General features: G+C 39.4%; 2 protein-coding genes and 1 pseudogene across 2 annotated transcripts in view; 1 reads left to right on the top strand and 2 right to left on the bottom strand.

Moving 5' to 3' along the window:
* LOC137980280 (selenoprotein N-like) overlaps nt 1–5827 on the bottom strand; it is a 15246-nt pseudogene extending 9419 nt beyond the window's left edge.
* A 73-nt stretch (nt 5828–5900) lies between these two features.
* Nucleotides 5901–16791, top strand: LOC137980284 (uncharacterized). The gene is made up of 4 exons (XM_068827684.1): nt 5901–6396; nt 6712–6762; nt 13763–14410; nt 14802–16791. Exons 1-4 carry the CDS (start codon nt 5905–5907, stop codon nt 14871–14873), a joined length of 1263 nt encoding a protein of 420 aa, XP_068683785.1. The 5' UTR covers nt 5901–5904; the 3' UTR covers nt 14874–16791.
* A 105-nt stretch (nt 16792–16896) lies between these two features.
* The window catches only part of LOC137981126 (uncharacterized), a 31924-nt gene continuing 29462 nt past the window's right edge, over nt 16897–19358 (bottom strand). Inside the window, exons 17-19 of the mRNA XM_068828470.1 lie at nt 18788–19006; nt 18376–18670; nt 16897–17912 (exon numbers count right to left, since the gene is read on the bottom strand). Coding sequence (XP_068684571.1) covers nt 17348–17912; nt 18376–18670; nt 18788–19006 — 1079 coding nt within the window. The 3' untranslated portion in view covers nt 16897–17347. The remainder of the gene's footprint in view (nt 17913–18375; nt 18671–18787; nt 19007–19358) is intronic.

The following is a 19358-nucleotide window of genomic DNA, read 5'->3' on the forward strand; positions in this document are numbered from 1 at the left end:
GTCATATATGAGTCAATAAGACTCACAGTCAATACAGCAATAATTTAATGATTAAGCCTAACTTAGTCCTCGTTTCAGTGATTAGGCCTCGGGAATCTCTGAAATCTTAGCTTTCATTTTATAGGTTAGGGTAACTGCACTAACTCATTGACTCATCAATACTTAATACACATTATAGATAGTCGTATAAACATAACAACTTTCTTTAATTTTCCAGACATGTTTCGACGGTACATCCGTCATCTTCAGTGTTACACATTTTGAAATTCGCGTTGAATTTAAAGCGCACGCGATCTTACAAACTTCGTTACATTGCGTTGTCAATATTGCGTATTAAATCAAAACAGAACAAAACAAAAATTCAAATGAGTGACGCTTAGTTCCTTACAGGGAGAGAGTCAGGTTAATGTGTTTCACCTACTGGTTGAGATCTGACTTCTCCCATTTTATATACATGGATTCCTTAAGCTTCACTTGGTACTTAATGGCTGCAGAGTCCAGGATCTCGAAGCAATCCGGTGTGCAGGATGCCTTACAAAACTCTGAACTCTGCAAATGTTTAAAAAGTTTGAAGATCTGTCTGAAAGTAAGTGCTCGCGCACTCATGTGGAGAGGTGTCGGCTGGTTTCACCAACATAACAAGCATTACAACTTGCACACGAAAACTTATAGACCACACGCGTGCGAAGCCCTACAGGGACAGCATCTTTCAGCTTAAGGAATCCATGTATATAAAATGGGAGAAGTCCGATCTCAACCAGCAGGTGAAACACATTAACCTGACTCTCTCCCTGTAAGGAACTAAGCGTCACTCATTTAAATTTTTGTTTTGTTCTGTTTTGATTTAATACTCAATATTGACAATGCAATGTAACAAAGTTTGTAAGATCGCGTGCGCTTTAAATTCAACGGCGATTTCAAAATATGTAACACTGAAGATGACGGATGTACCGTCGAAACATGTCTGGAAAATTAAAGAAAGTTGTTATGTTTATACGACTATCTATATTGTTGCTGCTATCTAGACCTTTTAATACACATTATAGTAATAATCACCATAATATTATGTATTATTTATGTATATTATTATATTATATTTTATGCTTTCAATTAATATTACTGTAGGTCCACAAATGGAAATATTATTACCCCAAATTCCTCAAATTGTTTTGCTCGATGCTTCTCCTAGAGTGGTTTTACTTTCTGGGATTGTGTTGAGGTACAATGTACATGTAGGTTGACGATTTCACTTGTCAACTGGGGGCGTCCTAGGGCGTTTGAGGCGTCAGTGGGTTTATAATGTTTCTCCAAAATGCAAAACGTTAATATTGATAATGATGATGATGATGAATTTGCATCTCATTCCTTACCCACATTAAGACTTCTGTTGTTTGGCACAGCTAAATGGAAAGAACTAACAAAGCTGCCATCTTTCTTGATAACAATGTTTCCCAAAAACTGTCCTGGTGTGAACCAAAATGGCAACAATGGAGGCTCATTTAACTGATATTCAGCATGAATCCTGTCAAAATAATCAAATGTTCAATAAGGATGATTTCTTTCTTATTCTCCAGTTCCTGTAGGTTTAATCGTTTAGCCAGAGGTGTATCAAATTTGTGGTGAGGTACATGTACAGTACATGCTTTAAAGCATCAAGAGACACCCTCTCACCCTGACCAAATTAACTTACCCTTGATGAAATTATAATATTATCTGGAATGGCTTCAACAGTTATGGTCTGAAATATTCCTTAACATTTACATGCCCAATAAGGTGCCACATTTAAATGTAGCTGTTACTGACTTGCTTCTAATGCCAGTTTTAAATTGTACTCATCACAAGGGGAGAGTTGGGCCTATTTCAGATTCCCCATACCGGTATATCGTTTGAAACATTTGGCTTAGGAAGATGGGATAAAGTTTAGTGTTATGTTTAGGTTTGGGTCAACCCAGCAGTTTATCTTAAAGTTTATAATTTAAAGAGCAAAGTTTAGGGGACACAGCTTCTTTTTTACAATGCTAGGTTTGAATCCAACTTTCCCTATCCTAACAACTGAGTGCTAATTTAAAACACAAACCTGAATACAACATTTATGTAATCTTTGTTTTCAGCTCTGACACAAGCCACAGATCCTTGTGGGTTGAACCTGGTCAGTAAAAATGGCCGTGGATGAAACATTGCCAAGAGTCTGTAGATAATGGCCAGTCTCCCTTTTACAACTGGAGGATAGTATCTATTGCTGGTCAAACCAGGACCTAAAAATTAGATACATAAGTAACATTGGACAATAACACCCAAGATGATTATGGAGTTATATAATTATGCACCAAAGAAAGCCTACGTCAGGTTAAAAACCATAAAAATCATCATGAAAATTACAGATATTGTGAGTGCATGAGGGGAAAAACCAGAAGAGACTGCAACTCCAGAGATGCCAACCTATGGAGATCTAAAATCTGGAGATTTTTTCCATCTGGTCTCCCCACCCCTCCCCCCTCGATCAACATTGTTCTGGGTGAGGTGGGGGCAGAGGGGGGATTGTGGAACTACTTCTCAAGTTATGGTCTAGAAGTTCAAACAACCGGAAGAAGTCTGTACTCCATTTGTCCAAGATTATGGATAGATGAGGCTTTCAAGTTGCAGTAAAAATGTTTTCATAAATTCCCAATCACAGTGACTTTCACTCCCTCCCACTATTTTGAAAAGGAAAACACCAGAATGGTATACCTACCATACTTCTCGAATCTGGACTCTACAATGTACCATGGTTGTGCCAATGATAGTTTAAGGGATTGATCTGCTACAGGCAAAAAGGCTTCAAATTCCTTCATTGAGAAGGTTGCTATAGGAACACTGGCTTTTGTCCATGACACAAGCCCTTCCATTTGTTTTTCATTTTCCTGATAGCAAAAAAAAAAACACAACACTTAACACAACAAATCTTTGAGATGTTGTAATTTTCTAAAACAATGCCCATACCAAAACAAGAAGGTACCACTGTACAAGTTATGTATCTATCTAGGGTTAGAAAAAAGAGAAAATAGTGCACTGTTTGGTTTTGGAAAATTAATCTAAGAACATTTTACAGTATACTCACATTTTAGTTTGCCTTTCGGTTGTTCTAATGATATGACTGGATCTGAAGTGGATTATTGGTAAAGGTTTTGTACCATATGCAACAGCAGCAGCTCCAACATCTGCAGGGCTGTCACTAACTTTTTTAGTAGGTAGGGAAATTAGAGATGCTGGTTGGGAAATAGTGAATTTATTGTGTCAAATCTATTGTTCCTCTCTTTAAGTAAGTGGGGTGAAACTTTAGGGAGGCAGAGAAAATGCTTGGCCCCCAGCCCTTAATGACCACCTATTTATTTATTTATTCATTTATTTAGCTTCGCCTAATTTGAACGCACTACTTATAAACACAAGATTATTAGGCAGACACACACCACTACAGCCTAGCCAATCACAGTGGATCCCTGAACATTGACGCACTTTAACCTTGATATTACCTTAATTCTGCAAATAAAATCATTTTTGGTCTATCCACTCCTTTACTGTTAAAACCAGATACTCAAGTAGTCAAAGAGAAGAAGGAAAAATAAAGCACCCCTCACAACTCGCTCTAAATTTGGACAACTTACACCAAAGTATTCAGAATCCTGGTCATCAGAATACTTTTTCATCGTGGATAAAATCAGAGGAGTAAAATGAGACACAATTGTCAGTTTTTCATCCTCGTCATCTAACAGGTCTTTTACAACATTTTTGATGGCTTTGTCCTGGCGATGGTCATCTGCTACCTGAAAATCATAAATTAAATTATGGTAAACTAAACTAAGTTACAATGAGACCTCTTACAATATTACAAAAATAATGTGAATTTCCTAATGTTCTTGGAATGGAGAAATTTAGAATGCCTCATAACCTGTCAACCTTTCTATATAAATTATATTCTATGTTATGTAACTTTTCGTATTATATGCAGAACAAGTAACAAGTATATTCACTAAATAAAATGGATATAAGGTTGCATTGAGATTTACATGTAGCTTGTTTTAATGTGTTGTTTTGTTGTCAGTGGTGCAAATTATTACTTTGAAGCATTCAAACTGATTATTCTTCTAATCTATTAATTCATGTCTTGTCTGTATGTATCAAGATTTGATGGATCAGATTATTTCAACCTTTTACAGAGTCATCAGAAATGTACATAGCCAAACAATGTATAAGTTAGAGAAGACAATCTTGTCCTTGCTGTGAGGAAAAAACTCCTAAGCCCTGCACTCCCCCCTCCCCCCCCCCCCCCATTCCTCTCCCAAGGCAGCCATTGTGACTCAATAGCACAGAGCAGATCAAGATAGCCAAGGGACAATTTCTTCTGTACCAGTTCAAAAATAAATTGTACCAAAGTGCAAATTGAACTACAACATAGACACCTGGCCCCCGCAGTTGTTGAAAAGGTGGATAACGCGGCTATCAACCGGATAAATCACTATCCATTGATAGCGCAATTGGTTTCGCTATGACTTATCCACTGGATAGTGATTTATGTGGCAGATAGTGCTATCCATCGTTTGAACAACTGGGGCTCGTAATATTTCTCTTGTAATGAACATGTTCATCTATTATAGGCCAACATTTGCCCAAACGTCATTGCATTCTGCGACTAACTTTTGTGTTGTTAGAATTATTTTGATTATTTTAGCATATTGTAAATGTATATATAATTTATAGCTTATTTCTTATTTATTAGTTATCACAGTATTCATTATTTATTTTATCTTTATGTTGTGTCCCCAATTAGCGTCAGCTAAATACATCGACACATGAATAAAGTTCATCATCATCATCATCATCATCATCATCGTCATCATAAATTACCCTGACAGCTGACATGTTGATTCCCATGTGATTCGTCTAAGTTCATTCAGGCAATCACATCATGCATTTGGATAAGGTGTCATTTGAAAAAAAAACACAAACAATGACCGCAATGGCTTCTGGGTGAATATAACGGCTTCCGCGTCTTGAATTTCGGGAATATTTGTCGATTTCTTTAACATTGAGCTTATTCCCGCATTTACGTCGCTCTAGTTAAGTTATCACGACGGATGGTACCCTATATTCTGAAATTCTAAAAGAAATTCGACCTAAATAGTCATAACCCTAACCCTAGACCCTACTGCTGAAACTCAGAACCCACCAGCCAGGATACAGGAGCTGCAGAGAGACTTAACACAGTATAAATACTGAAATTTCCGGAATCTGTGTGTAACCGTTGCCTAAAAACTTTACGGATCCCTACATCTACGCACCACACATACATAAGGTGGCACACTTTGGAAACAAGAGACAAAATATACTTACTTTTCGATTCAAAATTTTGTTTCCAACTTTGACAAATTCTGCGAGGTCAATAACACCATCTAAATCTTCGTCGTAAGTTACAAACAAACTCAAGATATCTTCGTCCACTGCATCGTTTTGCACGTATTGCACACCTCCCTCGTCGGTTTCTTTTTGGTTTGACATGTTTAAAAACGCTGGAGACAAAACAAGACGGTCGACAGCAACTGCAACTGCAGCGAACAAGATCGAAGCAAGAACAAGTTTGCACCCGGAAGTTTGGTTCTTGTGGGGATTCTCCACAACAATGTCACCATTTTTTCTCATCTTAGCCATGCTCAACTTTGTTTTAAAGATCACATTTGCACAACAAAGTCCATAAATCCATAATAAGAAACAACGTCGTGCTACAAGGAATGTAGCTTCGACATTCCGTGGTATCGCGTGCAAAATAAGCTCCCGAAGAGAGGACACCAAACAACTAAAGAAGTACAGTAATAATATGCCCTGTGATTGGTCACATTTTATACTTGACCAATCAGGATACCTGTTACAACAATGAGTGGAACTAGAGTAAACATGGCGACCATCATTTCGGAAGCGGAAGTGACTGCTGCCATTGAAAAAGCTTTTGCTGAAAACTTCGACGACATGGAGGATTCAAGCTCGGTCGATTTACCGATTGAATCTAAGATAGAAAGGCTAAGGCTTTCTTTTGAGCCAAAAAACAAGTATGTCACCGAAGTTAAAGACATGAACGAGTACGTTATGTCGTATTTTGAGTCACTGAATCATATGAGTCGAAGAATTATCTCCGAACAAAGAGAGGTCATCGCCGAATGTGGCAGCAAATGGGATCAACTAAGCCCTGAAGAGCAAGACAAGCTCATAGATGATCGAATGCTTGGCCCCAAAGTTAAAAAACATTATTACGTAGATGATACTTTCTCGACAAGAAAGCCTGTTTGGTTTCCAGTGCTGAGGTTGGCCCACGGAATTTCGGGTTCCGAAAACAGTTTCAACCCTCGAGATAGCGTCGCATCTGTCTCGGTGAGATTTCAACAATACTGTGGGGATTTAATAATAGTTTCTGGGCAGTTTAAAGGGTTCATGACACAAAGAAAATAGTTTAAAATTGAATTCTGATTTTGAATTCGTCTTTTTCGTCACTGGCAACTAGAAATTTGCTTGTGAAAATTAAAGCGATGTAGAGAAGTTGTTTGAAAGCGTCAATGCCATTGTTTGGGTGTGGCACAGAGATGATGAAAACATGCAGATGTTGAGGAATGAAGGGGCAGCATAAAGTTAGATTCTTTTGTTTTAATCTTTGCACATTGTGCTTTTTTAAATTTTCATTTCTTTTAGGAGATGCATTCAAAAGACCAGTTTTCTGCTCCATGGTCTTGGGAAACCAAAGTGAGTGCTTATTTTTACACAATCAGAGCAATCTATGTACTACTGTGTGAGCAGTTGGTTTCTCCTACGCTTCCTGAAAGAGAAACCACTGCGAGCAACCGCTAGTTTCTTTGAGTGAGCCACCGTTCAGCACCAAGGACGAATAAATTAAGTTTGAAATGGTAAAATGAGTTAGAAAACTTGTTTTGGCACTTGCACGTGCGTTCAGCTACGCAACTGCTGCATTTGGGCAAGACTGCTGTGTAGTGATTTACTGCAAAATGTAATGAAGTGATGTCAAATACATCACATCACGTGGGGTGTGACATACTTTGCACATGCGCAATGGAAAATCAAACGGTTGCTCCCAGTGGTTTCTCTCTCGGGAAGCATAAACCAACTGCTCGCAGGGTATCTGTGTACGTGTACTAAAGCAGCTCCTCGATGCCTTGAAACTGAGAAACTTGAGAAACTGTTTGCAAGACTTTTTCATTTTTATTGCTTTTCTGCTGTTGTGTAACTTTGAGGATGTGACCTGGTGGTCAGAAAGCTGAATTTCGCACATGAATGCCCGCTTCAAGTTGCAACAGGTCCATAATCCAAATTCCTACTTGTAGCCAATGGTTGTCCTCACTTTGATTTATTAAGGCCCTGTTATACATGTACATTGTATTTGCTGTTTGAAACAGCGTGTGCACCCGTCTAAATATTTCCACTTAGATTCTGGAGTGCCCCAGGGCAGTTGTCTGGGACCTGTGTTGTTTTTGCTTTATGCTTCTGCACTTTTCAAGGTTGTCGCTCAACTTTTGCTCAACATCAACACTTATACTGATGTCCATACAGGAGGCAGTGTGGCTCAGTGGTTAGGGCGCTTGCCTTGAGATCCCGGGTTCAAGACCTGCTCTGACCTCTTGCTGAATTTGATCTTGGTAGTCCGTGGTTCAACTTCCCAGCTGCACTTGTAAATGTAAATGTCATTGTATTGTGTGACGAGCATGCAAGGGAGAAGGAATCGGAAGAGTGTAAAAAAAGAGTACTGTGTTGGAGAATAAAAAGCAAATCTTTATAATCACGAACTCTATAACTGCCAGCGAGGATAACTCAAGCAAACTCGCCTACTATTACAGCTCATTTTACAGATACTTTGGATCGACCACATTGGAAAGAAGCGAAATGGTGAACATCATATCTCCATTTGCTTCGTTCTCCATACACGAAGACGATGCTTCAGTCGGCTTACGTTGGAAGAAATGGCAGAAACGCTTTCAAATGTACCTCGCTTCCCACAATGTGAAAGATCCGACATGCAAACGAGTGCTTCTCTTATACTCTGCTGGTGAAGAAGTCAGCGACATATTCAAAACACTTCCAGATCAAGGGGAAGAGAAAGAGTATGAGGAAGCTGTAGCAGCTCTGGATGCTTACTTTCAGCCAAAAGTAAACATGACCTATGTTCAGAAATGCTACTCAGAATTCCGGTGAGTCACTTGTCAATGACTCTTATTGCATGCACAAGGCTCAGACACCTGGCTCAAACATGCAAGTTTGCTAATGAAGATGAAGAAATCAAGTCACACATAGTCGTGTCCTGCTTATCCTCACGATTAAGTTGCAGAGCTCTTTGAGACGACATGAATCTTAAAGTTCTACTCGACTATGGCCGGGGTCTAGAAATGTCCGAAGAACATGAGAAGTTAATAGCCAAAATATTGGACGCTCAAACAGTCAACGAAGGAAAGCAATCGCTTGAAAGCAAGAAATGTTACAGGTGTGGAGAAAATTACCCTCACAAAGGATGACTTTGCCCACCACTGAATGAAACCTGCAAGCACTGTCACAAGAAAGGACATTTTACAAGGGTATGTAGAAGCAACTTCCAAGAAAGTTAATACAGTGGATGAAAGGGATGGCGATGAGTCCACCAATGAACAATACACCTACCGTATCACTCTTCATTCTGTGTGTGAAAGGTGCAACCACTAACTGAAGTTATCATTGGGGATAAGACAGTGAAATGTTTAATCGTCTCTGGAGCAGGAGTGAATTCCATTGACTCATGTTCATTCAATCAGCTGGAAAATGTTCACCGTTTACCTACCTCAAAGGAGATTTATGGATATAGGTCTACCGAGCCCTTACCAGTAGTTGGGAAGTTTGAAGCTGAAGTAAAGTTGAGCGAACTGGACTTATTAGACTGGATAATCGAAAGTCCAGATAATCGAAAATATGAATAATTTATTAATGAGCCAAAAACAACACTGAATAAGTTAGAGAAGAGTAACATTTAATCACGCGTGAATAATTAAACGCAATAATTTACAAATTGCTGTTGGAAAAACCATAAACAGTTGCCCAAAAATTAATTGCTAGAAGCCTTTGCAATTAAAGTAATCCAAAAACGTTTTTACATTGGTCGAGCTGCTGAAGGGTGTGTGCATAGTGAATTCCATCTTTCCTTGAAGCTGCATAAATGTAATATTGTCAACATTGTCATTGTCTTTCCATCCATGTCAAACACTTCTTGAAACATTCAACAGCTTTGGTTTGTAGAGGGCTGTATCAAGCTGTTCAATGTGCCACTTTCAATGATTATCTTAGTTTTTAGTCCTTCATCGCTCTCCAAGTTGTGACCAGTTGTTGGCGAACTTCATGAATTTATCCTTGTTTTTGCGGACATCAGAGATCTGCCGCTGGCTTAAACACCATACTCAGTTTACAAAATTATCAATTTATTGGTTCCTTTTTCTAATTGCAAAATAATTGACTGTTTATCTTTTATGGAAAGAATGGATCGCTTACATTTTGTGGACATAATGAATTTGTTTTGACGTGAATGTACCTCGTGTTCTTCAAAGCACGCTGATTGAGCTAATGGAGCATAGCATTTCACTTAGCAACAGAGCAAATCTGAGCCAATCATTGCTCAGTGAAATGCACTGTATTAGTTTATGGTGTGTGTGAGCATGAAACGAGTACAGATTTTTGTTTTAAAGTGAAAAAGATTCAATTCGAACTGGACTTTCATCTCATAGTTTGGAGGAAATATTATGGTTTGCTGCAGATCATAAAATGTGACTAATTAATATGTATGAAAAACTGGGACCAGAGGAGCAAGTCCGGATAGTCAAATACCGGGATAATTGAGGTCCAGATAATGGAGATTCAACTGTATTACAGTTGGTGATGCAGTGATCAACCCTGTTGAATCATAGGTAATCTTGGTGACTGGTTTGATCATCATCTGTCAATGAGTGAACACAGCAGTAAAGTTTGCAGTAGAGCATTTTTATAGCCTGTAAACGTTAGACAAATAAGGAAATTTTTAACTGAGGGTGCCACCAAGACTTTGATCCATGGCTTAGTGACATGTCACCTTGATTATTGTATTGTCTGCAAAGTGCCAAAGTATAGTCATGTGTAACACCAGTTTTAAAAGAGTTACATTGGTTGCCTGTGAAATATAGAGTTATTTTCAAAACCATCTTTCTGGTATAAGGCCTCCTTACTTATCACATCTGCTGGGATCCAAATCTGAGGGTCCTTAAAATTACTTCGTGAGAAACTCTGATGATTCACTTTTAGTAGTTGCGCGAACTAAGTGTAAGACGTTTGGTGACAGAGCTTTCTTTAACCCCTTGACTTCTGAGGGTTCCTCATTGACATGAAAAATCATCTGGCGTTAGACAGAGTAAAGTACTAGGTATGGCCGGTTCAGGGATGAAAGAGTTAATTGAAGCTGGCCCAACACTATGGAACAGTATTCCATTGCACATTAGGAAACAAACTAATTTAGAGAAATAAAAAAGAAAGAGCTCAAAACTTTTCTTTTTCTATGGCATTTAGTTAGAATTGCTTTAAGTCTTCTTTTATGATATTACTGATATCATTTTTTTGAATAATTATAAAATTTTCAAACAATTACATGAACATTAATTGTTTTATACAGTACTTACTTACTTACTGCCCATCATGCCTATTTGGCATATAGGGCAGCAATGAAATCTTTCCAATGCTGCCTATCTTTAGCCAGTTTTTCAATGGTGCTCCAGCTGTAGTTGAACTCCCTTAGTCCCTTTTCTACAGTTCTGCACCAGGTTGTTTTTGGGCGCCCTCTGCTCTGTTTGCCTTCAGGTGTCCAGCGCATTGCAATTCTGGCTATATATGTTGTTATTGCCCTTCCGCAGCACATGCCCGATCCTTCTCCATCTTTTCCTGGTGACAAGGGTATGAATATCCTCCTGATTGGTTTGCTTCAGTAGCTCATCATTGGATATTTTCCGGGGCCAGAAGATTCTCAGAATCTTCCTGAGGCTAGCTGTGTGGAAAGACGCTAGTCTTGAAAGGTTGTGCTCCGTCATTCGCCAGCACTCCGAGCTGTAAAGAAGAGTTGACATCATGCAGCTCTGATAGATTTTAAGCTTCGTCTTTGGGCTATAGCTTGCAGACCTCCACACTGATCTTAAACTCATAAAGGCATTTCTCGCTTTATTCAGCCTGTTTTGTATGTCCAGGCCAGTGCCACTATCCTGGCAAAGCACACTTCCAAGGTATGTGAACTTGTCAGTGTATGGAATGCCCTGTCCTCTTACCCTGACCTCTGTTAGGAAAGGGACATTAACACACAGGCCTCCGTCTTCTTCAAGCTAATTGTCAAGCTGACCTGGTTGCTGAATATGCTGAGCCGGTCTGTCTTCTCCTGGATGCTGCTGCCAAGTGTGGGACAATAGGGCTAGATCGTCTGCGAAGTCGAGGTCTTCGAGTGTAGAAAAAGGGGTCCATCTTATGCCTCTTCGCTGATCTTCTGCTGTGTGACGAATGAGCCCAATCGATAGCAATATTGAATAGCACAGATGACATGACACATCCCTGTTTTAACTTCAAAACTTAGATCCCCTGGCTGATGCAACATGTGAAGTTTGAGTAGAAGCATTTGATGATATTGACAATGCTTTGTAGAATGCCATATACTCTTAGAATCTGCTAAAGACTGTCCCTGTGGATACTGTCAAACGCTTTCTCATAGTCAATGAAATTTACATACAACTGCCTATTCCACTCAGTACATTGCTCAAGTATATTTCGTAGTGTGAAAATTTGACCCCAACATCCGCGCCCCTTGCAAAATCCAGCTTGGTCGTTTCGCAGAATGTCATCAACAGCTTGGGTGATGTGTTGTATAATGACTTTGCAAAAGATTTTACTTGGCACAGACAGAAGGGTAATTCCATGCCAGTTGTTACAATCACTTAGAGACCCCTTCTTTGGTATCTTTATTATCACTCCTCTACTCCAGTCTGACGGAATTTCTTCCTGCTCCCAGATCTTTATAAATAAGGGGGTCAGAATGGTTGCAGCAAGTTCAGGATCTACTTTAAACAGTCCAGCATTTAAGTTATCATGGCCAGGAGCTTTTCCATTCTTCAGGGAATTTACGGCTTGGGTGATTTCCCTCCTAGTTGGAACATATGTTCTTATGTCAAAGTCGGTTGCGGCTTCCTGGATGTTCGGCACTTATGATGGTGGTGGTCTGTTCAAAACCTCTCTAAAGTGCTCCGTCCAGAGCCTTTCCTGCTCTCCCTCTGATGTCAATAAGGTACTGTTCTTGTCCTTTACAAGCATGTTGGTTGTGTGCCATTTACCTGTTATGACCTTGGTAATCTTATATACTGTTCCTTGGTCATTGGGTGCTGCTGCTTCCTCGGCCAAGGATGCAAGGTTCTCCATGTGCTTCCATTTGTCTGCTCTTCCTGGATGTTTCACTTCCTTGTTCGCTACCCGATACGTTGTTTTATACTAGTTTTTAAATAGTTTACTTTAGGTTAAATTAACATGATTCTTTTTTTTAATTTTTGCAAGTTTGACATTTCAATCACAACTATTACATAACAATTTACTTGTCTCTTGTCAAATTTGTTGAGAACATTTAATGCATCCTCTCCTCCAGTCTCACACAAATGACAGTTAGGTAACCGCACAAATTAATAAATAAAGCGAATTGGGTGGATAACGCTCTCCATTTTGATTGGCCACTTCACAAACGAACTTGCTCAACCAAAATATAGTGTATTTGGTGGCATGTGCTCTAGTGAAACGGTCAGATTTTGAACATCTTCACGAGACTGGCCACTCCAACAAGTTCTGACATTGCACATGTATTTTGCCGTCACTGCTGCCATTCCTCCAAGACTTTTCTGCGCCATTTAGTGTTCAGTGTATTGTGTTGCTGGTCTCTTCTTTTTTTTTACCCTTTGGAGAGCTGAACCGACTAGCCATGTTTCCACTACAAAAGCTCTATGAAAATGACTTGCCTAATTCAGTGCTGAGTATTTGCAAACTCCTATGGGACAGCTCCACACCCGCGTGATTAACGTGACAAACACATTCTATTGTTTCATTTCACAAGTAAGGTAAAATATTCACGTCCAACCGTTTTAAATGCCTGTAAAGGTCTCCCGCTCATATTTTATCTATTACATATCAAGGCAGAATATTTTATCGTTTTTGGTGCGTTATAAATGTTTATGATTATGATTATGATTATGATTATTATTATCATTATTATTTATGTCATACTTCATTTTACAGCTTTGTTTACTCTCATATTGTTTAGTAGCTAGTATCACCTTGGAAGTGGATACTCTGTATCTTCCCAACCATGAAACAACACAGAGGACAGACCACTACACAGAGAACTCCATTCCCTTCTTTTTGGCAAATAGGGTGGGTTGGGGTTCTCAGATGGGAAAAATGGTAAATGTCTTCCTTATACAAGAAGGCTGGAGTGTCCATTCATTTGCAAATGCCATAATGATTGCAAAGCCAGCACTTTCTCCTCGGTTATTTAGAAACCCTGAGTGTTTGCGTGCAGTTTGAAATATCCATGACGAGTAAAATCGTCTGGCGTCAGACAGAGTAAAATCTCACTCCTGGGAGTCAATGGTTAAATGCCATCAATATCTACATAATTACCACAGGTTCCTTATTTTTCTAATTTTGAAATTATATTTTCTAACACTATCAGAGTCAACAAGACCTGTCTTTGTTGGAAGAAGGAGAACTTGAAGAAAGGTTGAAGTTGGCTTTAGAATCTGATCGTACAGAAATCAATACAATGTCTACTGCTGAGTTTAAAAGACAAGCACTCTACAATGAGCTTGAAACAAGATCTAAAGGTACAAGTCATAGTGGGAGTATACCTGGATCAGAGCCATTATCAAGAAAAGAATTTACGTTTGATGGTTCAAAGCACAGTGTCACCAATAGTGCTCAGGGAAGTAAAGCAAGTTTGTCATCATTGTCTTCAGCACCTAAAGGGAGCAAGGCTAGTCTTGTATCCACTACACCTCCTAAAGGAAGCAAAGCAAGTCTAATATCAACCACGCCCCCAAAAGGAAGTAAATCAAGCCTATTATCAACGACCCCTCCTAAAGGTAGCAAATCAAGCCTTGCGACCGCAACTCCTCCAAAAGGCAGCAAATCAAGTCTTGCCGCGGCGTCGTTGGGCACACCGCCAAAACAAGGTGCAACAAAAATGAATCTCACCTCTGAAACACCTCGTCAAGAAACTAAAACCAGTTTCATGTCACCATTGCTGAATGACCCTATACCTCAGATGGAGGAAACTGCTGCAGAATCACAAGAGTCCAAGGGTTCATCAGCTAATGAAAATGTAAGTATGATCTCTTATGCATTATTTTTGGAAAATGATGTTCTTCGAAATCCAAATGAACCTCACCTCTTTTCTCTCAAAAGGCCATCACTTGTCCATCTTTTTCTTATATTTATATAATTCCCAGTAGAATTATTTTCAGTGGAGAGAGACTTAAGTAATTGCCGGCTCAAAGGGATTTAACTGAGTTGTCATATTAATCCTCAAACCATAACTTAAGGTATTAAAGTCTAAACAACAAAAATATCAGTGAGAATGGAATCTGTATGTCTTGGCAACTGAAACGTATAAACACTGAAATTCGTCAAGTGAAAATAACAGTTATTATTATGACAATCTACACCATACTGTTAAACAAAATGGATTTTTCTTGTTTCATTGATGTTTTCAGGAAATTACTGGACTTTCTGTTGATGCTGCTTCCGATCCCAATGATCTGATGGCATTTCTACAAAATTGGTAGCTGGTGTGTGAGTTTGGTGTGATCTGAAAATAATAATTATTATTACCCATCATTTTGTGTCAAGAATTGTTCTTGTAAATTAATAGGGTTATTTTTAGTTTTGTGCTTTAAGGATTAACGAAACACATTTAATCGGTTTCTAATTTGACCCACATGGGGCATTTTCACTTGAAACTTGGTGAAGTTGGAGCGTGTCACAGCATGATGCATAATTTCCCTTTTGGGCCTTTAAGAATGGCACAAAGCAGTAAAAACTTCCTCTTAACAAACCAATTTAGTTGTGAATATCTGAAATAAAAGAAGGAAAGGAGACCACATGCTTTATGTGTTTTATGGCTGAAGTAGAAAATTATATTTTTTTCGGCTGGAGTGCACTTTGCAAAAGGTTCAGTAACAATTTTCGTATCAGAAATTTGAAGGAGCAAATCTGCTCTTGCCATTCTGTTGCCGCAAATTGCAATGACACATCTTGAAAGCATTATACAGAGAGCTTTAATGTGTTTAATCGTAGTATTCACGAAAGAAAGTAAGGTATATTTGTTAGGTATGTATTAAAGGTACAAACCATTAAAGGACTTCTATTGTAGAAAGAATCGTCTGGTCTTGCTGAACTGACAATAAAGGGTCTCAGACGAAACAGCATCTAAGTGACGTTTGCTCCTCATTTTGCAAACTGACGCCCAGTTTCCACTGAATCAACTACACCAAAATGAAGGAGTAACTGCTGAATACATCGAAAACCGGGGCTATGTGTCTGCATATCTAGTGGGCTACGCGGCGGCCCGACTTCGTGGCTCAACGTGTTTGCGCAAATGAAGTGGTTGGTCAAAACTGTGGTACGGCGTCGGTGGAAGAGTGGTAACGTACATGTATCAGTCGCTCCCTTCTGTTTGGGCGACGACTTTGGGGAGATTGCTCGCTACGCAAGTGAAAGATGCTCCCATATAGACCAACAGACCAGACCTTCGGTTTACAGTACTTATCAGTGTCCGAGAAGATCTTAAAGTCTAACCCTAACCCTAACCCATATGAACCATGTGAGCGTTAGCCCTACAAATGGAAATGGGCCCACACAAGGACAGAGAAAAACTCTGACCAGGGTGGGAATTTATGGGTATCCATCCCCGCCAAAATGCAAACTTTTTGTTCTTAAACCCAAAGCTTGGGTGGACTTTCATTTACCGGACCAAAGTGGCGGAAGACAAAAGACAAATGTTTGAATTTATGATTGCGCGTTTAAATTGCAAGATAGTATGCTTGAATTGAAGGTTTGGATTTAAGAACAACAACTTTACCCATATGAATTGAACCCACGATCTTTGGATTAGATCACCGCTGCTCTACCGACTGAGCTACAAGGTCAGACTGGAGCAGGCCGTGGGAACTGGAGATGTCAAAGTCACGGCAATGAACAATTCCCACCCTGGTCAGAGTTTTTCTCTGTCCTTTTGTGGGCCCATTCTGTTAGTAGGGCTAACCGTCACATGGTTCATATGGACGAATTGAAAATGGCTATCTTAGAAGTTGGCTACGCGGTACGCAGTGAGATGATCTCGTGAAAAATGTAGTTAATGGAACCGTAAAATGAAAGCTAAAATGTTAAAAGAGAGTTTATGCCTAATCACTGAAAAGAGCGCTTAGGCTTAATCAGTAAACGAGTGCTATTTTCTTCACACGACCTTGTGAAAAATGTAGTGAACCGAACCGTAAAATTCACAATCGATCACTGCTTCATTCGCGAATCACGCCTTAAGAACGAGAAATTCTCTTTTGAATAAATTACATACGTCAACTTGAATTTATTAGTTTCTGCGTACCTCGTAGCCAGCTACGGAAACAACGGGTTGCCATTCTTCTTAAGTTCATCTGTCAGGCTGATCTTAACACCATAAACTATCTATGTGCAACGCAATCTGCTGGGTTCGATCGGAGACGACGGCGGCCGGAGAGGGGGAGGGGGAGGGGTGGCGTAGAAAGGAGCACGAGATTAAAGCCTTGGGTATTACAAGATGGCAATTGCGGAAGAGGTTGCGTTTTTTTTAATCAGTTTAATTTAACTGACTCATAACTATGCAAAATTAGAAGTATATAAACATCTCGGTCTGCGGATCATAAATAGTATTAATAACAACCTTACAATATATTAATTTCTATCGGCAATCATACATTGTTACCCAGAATTTGCACAAAAATAAAACCTGAGGGACTAAAACAAAGAACTAGTGTCCCCTATCTACGGTGAATCTATGTTACTATGTACACGGAAAATATCGTAAAATACTGCAGAAACTAATGTATGATCATTTCGAAACGGTCTCGAACAGTAACTTGATTTAACACTCTTGCCGAGTTTGCTGCTATCCTTGGACAACTTTTCATCTTTCGTTTTCTTACGACGTACCTCAAGGGTTATAAATCTAGTTAAAAACGTCCAGTCTTTTGTCAAGTTTTTAACAATAAGTTGATTGAATTACTCAAAGGTTTACTTTGGAAGCAAACATCACCAAAGAAAACAGCACGACAAGACTACTTGAGATTATCGTTGAGCCAGAGGAGCACTGGCAAGGACAGCCTTTCGCGGCGGCTTGTGGAGTGGCAATCGATGCGTCATTGTTGCCATCTGATGTCGTGTAGGTTGGATCTGTGACCATCAAATTGTCCTTTTCACATCGCATCCACACGAGAGCGATACTCCTCGGATAACCATCTTTCACTTTAATTGCCATGTCATCAAATCTGTAATACTTCCCTTCAGCGAAGAAATAAGATATGCCGTTTCTCCATTTCATAGCTGCATTAATTTTGCCTGGAAGTCCTTTCCAAGCTCTTATGTTCTTGGGGTAGCCATAGTCAATCTTGTTTCCGTAAAAACGCCAATACTGGTTTCCTTTAAAAAAGTACGTTCTTCCGTTCCTCCCCCATGTAAACACAGCATCCATATTTGCCATATCCATAGTTAGCCCGTAGGCAGTAATCGAACTTGCCTTGTCCTCACTTATGTACCGCCTGCGACTGCTGTCATAGAAGTACTGCCAGTATCTGTAATTAGAAAGAGGAAAAATTAAGTTACAACATTACTTCCTTCTCAGTAGTTTTCAGGTCAATATAGTTTCGTAGTTCTAAGTATCAGTCCATTTCTTCCGTCGCATGTTAGCTTTAGCTATCTAGCAAATAGGTTTGGCAGAAGAAAAAAAAAATTCCCGATTTTATCGCCGCTGTCACAAGAGGCAGCTAATCATTTGTTGTTTGTCGTCGTCCGCGAATCTACGTCTTTCTAATTACTATAAAATGAAGGAAACAAGTCTTGACTTTCATAGGTCGAGTGTAAAATTGGGTTCCAAATGAAAATGGCTTTGCCTCACTTAAAACAGGTTTAATCTAAGAACGACAGCTTTTATCGAAGTTAAAAAAGACCAGACTTGACTCTTCCTGCGACTTATACACGTTTTAAAAAGAAATTCATGTTTCCTTAGTATGAAACGAGACAGGTAATACCACTTACCTAGAACCACTAAAGAAAACAAGACGATGGGAGCTCCTCTTATAAGCGGCATCTACTTTTTGAGGCAGGCCCTCCCACAGGTCAGTCACTTTATGAGGCCCACTCTCTAACCCTGTTCTAGATGATATGATCCAGTACTGGGTGCCCTTTATTGCATAAGTTTTTCCATCTGGAGCCAGAAAGAACGTGTCGTAATAGGGTATCGAACACACATCATTTTCAACAGGTATGGTAGGTTCGGTTGGCGTTGGTTTGTCTGTGACGCCATTTGTCGGTGTTTGGGTCGAAGGTTTACCTGAAAGAAGGAATGTACGGGAAATGTTGTTTTTCTTTTGCGGTTTTATTACTGTATAAATTATACTTCTTGGGGGATTAGTAACACCAGTTTTTGGAATTTTTTTCCTTGACTTACCATAAAGAGCCTGAATGCCCATAGTGTCATCATTGGTGAGCTGAATGTTTGGAATATAGCCTTTGTACCAAGGATACATGATTGAGTCGCGTACATTAGAATGTTCCAGACCCAAACTGTGACCAAACTCGTGTACCGCCACCCAATCTAAATTGATGCCATTACTTGTTCCAGTCGTAAATCGCTCATCATCGTCAAAATGAGCGTCACCGGAAAGGCCTGAAACGAGTAATAAAATAACAAATAAAACGTTGTGAGCTAATTATCATTTAAAATGCCAGATTAAGTTTACGAATATACTTCTAATGAAGCTATGATCCTCGCAGTTATGAATGCAATTTTTGCAATTGCGTAAAGAAGCCTGAAAAATTCAGGACTTCAACGGGGTTTGAACCCGTGACCTCGCGATACCGGCGCGACGCTCAAACCAACCGAGCCATGAAGCCTCTGACGTTGGGAGCCGGTCATTGTGGGTTCAAATGTTCCCATGATTTCATATCCGCAGTTCATTTATGATCCATTTCGTATATCATTTCATCGTTGAATGTACTTCTTTTACAGATAGAATACA

Source organism: Montipora foliosa, chromosome 12, assembly GCF_036669935.1.
Source record: "Montipora foliosa isolate CH-2021 chromosome 12, ASM3666993v2, whole genome shotgun sequence".
NCBI classification, from domain to species: Eukaryota; Metazoa; Cnidaria; class Anthozoa; order Scleractinia; family Acroporidae; genus Montipora; species Montipora foliosa.

Coding starts and splice junctions, on each gene's coding strand:
- LOC137980284 (XM_068827684.1), top strand. CDS start 5,905: ATGAGTGGAACTAGAGTAAACATGGCGACCATCATTTCGGAAGCGGAA. Junction 6,397..6,711: donor ATAGCGTCGCATCTGTCTCG/GTGAGATTTCAA, acceptor CATTTCTTTTAG/GAGATGCATTCAAAAGACCA. Junction 14,411..14,801: donor GTTCATCAGCTAATGAAAAT/GTAAGTATGATC, acceptor TGATGTTTTCAG/GAAATTACTGGACTTTCTGT.